Genomic DNA, 6,100 nt, shown 5'->3' with positions numbered 1-6,100 from the left:
ATTTACCCTGGCTTTTGACAAAAAGTCAGCTGGGATGAACTCCAGCTCATGTGAAACCCAAATGAGGGCAAGTACTTAAGAAAAGGACTGCGTGGCTGGGTGATGAATGGTAGAACATAACGGACTTGATGCACAAGGCCCTTTTGAAATCGCTATTGGTTTATTCTTCCTATTATTCCAATGAGTGAACTGAATTGCCTTTTGAGGGGCTTCAAAATGCCTCAAAACTCTCAAATTTTCACAAGCATATGTAGCATAGCAACAATTTAGCCATTTTAGTCACTAACTTGACTCCCTGAAATTGAGTCACTTATCTCTCCAAGCCTTTGACTCCAGTTTCACACAATGACTTGAAATTGGGGGGATACATCCATCATAATATGACACAGTTTCAAGAACCCATGTCTCAAATTGAACAGGCTATTTTGGTTTAAAGCTGCCATTTTGAGCAAATTCCAAAGCTTGACAAACGGCAAAAATTGACCACCAATGTCCAAGGCAAAAGTGAAACACTTATCGTACATCATCTAATTAATGTGAATAGGCCATACAGTCAAATTTTCTCTCATTACGAGGCCCCTATAATCAGAGTGACTTAGGTCTATCGTAACGGAAGACACAACAAAGCCACAAGGATGCAAGGGATTTGAACAGGAAGGCTGCCATTTTGGTTGAAATTTTGATCCAATCAAAAGTGAGTCAATCGGTAGCAGCAGGTCAAATGAGAAAGATGGGGTTACACTATAGTATAAAGTTTTTTTGTCATTTAAAAAAGGCGGAACATGGCAGCAAAGATTGACCTTTTTCAGGATTAAAAATAAAAAATAAAAATAAAAAAGATTGAGGGCACATTCATCACAGCTTGAATCTATGTTGTTTTTATATTGAAATTTGAATATTTGCATGGCTAAACAAACTTGCTTCATTTGGTGTTGTTTTTGAGGTGCGCTACGTCTGTGGGGATTTTGAAGACGGCTTAAAAAATGTTCAACAACAATAAACAGCTTTTAAATGAATAACTGTTACAGAACCTCAGACTCTCACAAACTGAAAAATGATGATTGGCAGTAGGGTTGCAGAATTCCAAAATTGGAAACTTTTCATGTGAATTAATGTGAATAACCCAGAAATTTATTATTTCTCCATCATAAATTCTCATGGAATTTTCCCAGACTATTGCAACTCCATTTGGCAGCCATTTTGGTGTCTTTTTTTTTTTTTTTTTTTTTTTTTTGCACCTGAAGGCAAGGAGGATCAGCTTCAACTGGCGCTGTCTCCCTTACGTGACCAAGTAGGGTAAATGTTGAGTGGGAAAGCACCAGATACAGTCAGCGAACAGACCAAAGAAAGCAGAAGAAGATAAGGCTCAGAGAAAAGTTCAGTCTTAATGGCCAATGGTCATTTGCCCAATTCGTGCTCACGTGCATCACGCCTCCTCGACGTTAAGAGGAGCCGAGTCGTGCAGGCGCGTCCTTCCCTGTCTTTATTGGGGTCATAGTCCTAGCACGGGTGGTGCTGGCGGTGGCAGCGCATGGCGGGCCGCAGTTCGGCAATGCGCTGGCGCAGGTGGGACATGAACTCAAACATGGTGGCCGCCAGACTCTGGTGAATGAGGTAGCGCGGTAGTCGACCCTGGGAGGAAAAAACAAACGGCAGTTTAGTTTTGCAAGCCAGTTTGTGACACGTTGCCGTTTCACATTTCAGGGAAGACTTTCTACAACATTTTGGAGTGTGTCTGAGTAGATTTAAGGAAAATCTTGTGCATTCTTCCACATCGTACTTTTCCGAGTACAAATTTATGGATTATTTTATACAAACCAGAAACTAGTTAGGAGTAGCCAAAATGCATTTTGATTATGTTAGTTTTTAACATTGTTGAGTTTTGATTTATTTTACAGAGAAAATGCTCATATAATGCTATACAGTGTTCCCTCGTTTTCCGCTGGGGTTAGGTTAAAAAATACCCGCAATAAATGAAATCCTCGAAGTAGTTAGCTTTATGTTTTACAACTCTTATAAATGTTTTAAGGCTCTAAAATCCCCGACCGCATAATTTATACACTTTTCTCATTGAGGCATTTACATGTTCTCACATTTCTCTCTTGTTCAAACATTGACAATGTTCAAACCTTCATAAATTTTATAAAATGGGTATATTACTGTAAAAAAAAAAATGCAAAATTGCACTTAAAAAAAAAATCTGCGATACAGCGAGACCGCGAAAAGTGAACCGCGTTATAGCGAGGGAAGACTGTAATAGAAAAATAATTCTATACCTTAGTTAAAAATTCTCTGTAAAGTGAAAATGTGTCTTCTAAATTTGACACACCACAAAGAAAAGTGCTAACTACCTGCCAAATTTAAATGATGATTTAAAAAAAAAAAAAATCACTGCATTCACTAGTTGTATAATGGATGGGGCTTCAAAATTGTGAAAAAAAAATCTAGTTATTCTCTCTACTCAAACACTGTGGGCATGTCCACTAGACACGCTAAAACCACGCCGTGGTCAACCGTCGAATACGACTACTCTGAAATGTAAAAATTGGATGCTACTTAGCGAGCATTTTTCTTATGCCTACATATAACATGTTTGAACTGTAAAAAAATGTCCCCGTAAAGCTGGAATATATGCCAGTGTGTTGTCTCAGGGCTCTACAGTGCCATAACAATGAGGTACTCTAAAAGCGACGATGCCAGTGAGAAGCCCGTGCATGCACGGGCAGTAATGTTGGGCTGACTTTAAAAAATAAATAAGTAAAAAAAATGCCCTTGACACCTCATCCATCTTTCTCTGTGTGAGATGTGCACACTCATGACAACAAGGTGCTCTAAAGTGGCAAAGCAACTGGACTATTAGTTAAATGCTATTTGCAATAGGACAGTTTACAATGACGTCCAAACTACTCTTTTTAGAACAGCGCACTGCGCATGGGTGTGGCCAGTTGATTTTCAGACAAGAAATACAAGCAGGCGACTGAGGGAGTGTGTTCGCACGAGGCAAAACTTGTGAACTGACTCGCTAGTTCACCATAAATATATTTAATAGACGTATTATGGTTACAACAAACCTCTGCTGTTTTGTTGTCTGCCGCTATGTGACTGACGATGTTTCGACCGGGATCGAATGAAGTGAGTTTCCAGAGGAATGTCTAAACTGGGTTCAAGCATGTACAATTAAACGGCAGTGATTTACGTGAAAAATGTCACCGAAGACACCTATATGTGTTTTCTACATGCCTACGACATGCTCGTTGTTCAGTGTCTCTAAGATGTGAGCGGTCACTGTCACCACGCCACTTTAAACAAAAGTAACTAGTCAGAAGTAACATCCCAAAGTAGGGGTGTGCCAAAAAAAAATCGATTCATAAAAGAATCAAGATTCTCATTTATTAGTCGAATCGAATCGATATTTAATATCAAAAAATCAATTTTATTTAAATTAGAAATGAAGAAGGGGAAAAGGTAGTCGTAGCCCACATGCTGTTTTTGTGGAAAAAGGCACTTACAATACAAAATTAATAAATGTTTAAACAAAAAAAACAAAAAGACACTTTAATGTCTCTGTGTCATTTAGTCTTGAAAAGCAGACTGGAGTAGATCATGACCATGTTGTGCATATCTGTAAATTGAAGCATTTGTCAATCAAATAATTTTGAATCGAAAATCGATTCTGAATCGAATTGTAGACCCAAATATCGTAATCGAATCGAATCGTGAGACAGTCAAAGATTCCCAGCCCTAGCCCAAAGGTAGGCTTAAAATCTTCAAATGAAAATCGTGACTTCAATGTCTTTCATTTTCGGGAAAGTTAGCGACCAGCATGATATTAGCAGTCATCTAGACCGCACCGGAGTGGCAGCAACGATCATACAATAAATCTTACCTTTCTACGAAAACTGCTTTCTTTCTGCCCACTTTGAGGTTTCCGCATGTCAACCACCATTTAAGCTGTTGCAAAGTGTTTGTCAATTGAACCATGTTGAAATTTCAAGCCTGGGAAGCCGTTCTCTTCCAAAATTATGTGAATGCGTTTCCTACTCTGCTATTTTGTCCGACTCATGAATATTAATGAGGAAAACGTGATGTCATTGACTCATTTGAGATTAACCCAATTGTACAGGATAACCACTGATGTGACCGAAGGGCCAAGTTCTTACATATTGGGAGAGGTGCAACTTATGCCATTTTACGTTCACGCTCTATGACATTGCTACGCAGTAGCAAACAGCGCATGTACGCCCACGTATGATGTTACAGATTACATCATCACATTCCTACAGTGTCAATTTGGCGATATTTCTAATTTTTATCACCCCCAAAATAAAAAAAATAAAAAACCACTGGTAATAACGTAGAAGGTATGATGTGGCACAACCTGACCAACATCAAATTCAAAAACAGTGTCCCAATACTTTTGTTCATTCCCCGTACATGTAACCTGCCCCAGTTGTTGGCTTCATTCAGTTCTCTTCACCTTCAAGTCCGTGTTGAGGATCCATATGAAGGTGCAGACGGACGGGTTGCTGCTGGATTTGAGGACCACAAATCCACCTGGACCGTTCTCTCCCCTGTTGGGCAAAACATTTGAAGAAAGTGTAGTGTCACTGCATTTAAAACAAAAAAAACAAAAAAAATGCAGTTTGCTTTTCCAACCTGACATAACGCCCACAGGGTGCTTTGGCGCCGTGATCGGTGGCCATGCCGGCAGAAAGGTAGCAGTCTCGTTTACGTTCCACTCGACGGACATTGACAAAGTCCCTGTGTGGACGAAACGTGATTTGTAAAAAGAAGAAAAGTTAAAGAGTTGCGAGCTAAGACGGCGGCTAGGTACCGGGCAGACACAACTCCTCCAGCTGCCCCAGCCGAGACATCATATGTCACCAGTGTGTTGTCATCCACTCGCTGCAGGATCTGAGCAGGCAGAGGGAGGGACCCACATCAACTATAGACCAATCCAGAATATCTGAAAACAGGACTAACTAGTGCTGAGTTGGACTGAAACCCATTACAAAACATTTTGTGGTTTGTGTTTCACAGCCAGATATCCCCCAAAAGGTTTTTTTTTTTTTTTTTTTTTGTCTACGTTTGCCCGTTGATTGGCTGGCAACCAATCCATGACGTAGCCTACCTCTCACTCGAAGCCAGCTGAAATACGCTTCAGCACACCTACGCGACTGACCCTAATCAGGTTAAGCCATCTTGAAAATGGATGAATGGTGGTATGCCGAGGTTAAGGCAGTTTATGTGTTGCTATGTCCTGATTTAAACAGCCGGTCAAAAGAAAAAGAAAAAGTCACTAGTAAATAATACTAGTGGTGCAATTGGAGAATGCTTCAACTTTTGCCACCTAGCAGGTCATGTTGAAATGTCTTGAACAAATGAAGCTAAAGAGATCATTTCTATTATTATTATTAGTTGTGCAATGGATCATTATTGATCAGTGATCCATACAGATCAAGCCCCACGGTTCAGATTGCACACGATGCGCGGATTGGTTAGTGAAAAAACAAACTGCACATTCACATGAAAGCAACATGGTCAGTTCACTTTCACTATAATAGCAGCAGAGTAAGTTGAAAAACCTTGTGAATCACGCAAGTCACATGTTTTATGCGAGCATTTTGGCAACTCGGAGTGAAATGAGTCCTCAAATGAATGTTTCAGATTTTTTATTTTTCTGCCTCTTGTCCCGACACCGTCATTCAGACATGTCAAGGAAACTGGAAACATGCTCAATGTAACACGCCAACTTCAAAATAAAGTTTACCAAATAATAGTGACAATGCAAATAGCCTGAAAAGACATTTAATTTGAAGTTGGCCCAAGTCGTGGCATGACTGGCTGATCCGAAAAACAAACGATCTGATCCATGATCCAATCCGAACCGTGACTTTTGTGATCCATTGCACCACTGATTATTATTGAAGCTATGACAGGCCAAAGCTCACCTGGCAGGCAGACACAGTTCTGTTCCAAAGGACCATCTTCTCTGGCTGCAAAATGACCTCCTGGTACACCAACTCAGCAGGACACTGCATAAAGGCCTGACAGAGCACAAAACAACGTCACCAATAATGTTGCACGGGATACCGGTTGG

The 6,100-nt window shown here is 40.2% G+C and overlaps 1 protein-coding gene across 1 annotated transcript in view; it reads right to left on the bottom strand.

Annotated features, from left to right (window-relative positions):
- Positions 1 to 862: 862 nt before the first annotated feature.
- The window catches only part of stard3 (StAR related lipid transfer domain containing 3), a 13,032-nt gene continuing 7,794 nt past the window's right edge, over positions 863 to 6,100 (bottom strand). The window contains exons 11-15 of the mRNA XM_077495328.1: positions 5,952 to 6,047; positions 4,835 to 4,914; positions 4,657 to 4,761; positions 4,478 to 4,571; positions 863 to 1,632 (exon numbers count right to left, since the gene is read on the bottom strand). Of these exons, the coding sequence (XP_077351454.1) occupies positions 1,501 to 1,632; positions 4,478 to 4,571; positions 4,657 to 4,761; positions 4,835 to 4,914; positions 5,952 to 6,047 (507 nt within the window). The 3' untranslated portion in view covers positions 863 to 1,500. The remainder of the gene's footprint in view (positions 1,633 to 4,477; positions 4,572 to 4,656; positions 4,762 to 4,834; positions 4,915 to 5,951; positions 6,048 to 6,100) is intronic.

Source organism: Festucalex cinctus, chromosome 1 (assembly GCF_051991245.1).
Source record: "Festucalex cinctus isolate MCC-2025b chromosome 1, RoL_Fcin_1.0, whole genome shotgun sequence".
Lineage (NCBI taxonomy): Eukaryota > Metazoa > Chordata > Actinopteri > Syngnathiformes > Syngnathidae > Festucalex > Festucalex cinctus.
Note: the sequence above shows the minus strand (reverse complement) of the source record. Positions and strands in the feature narration are given on the sequence as shown.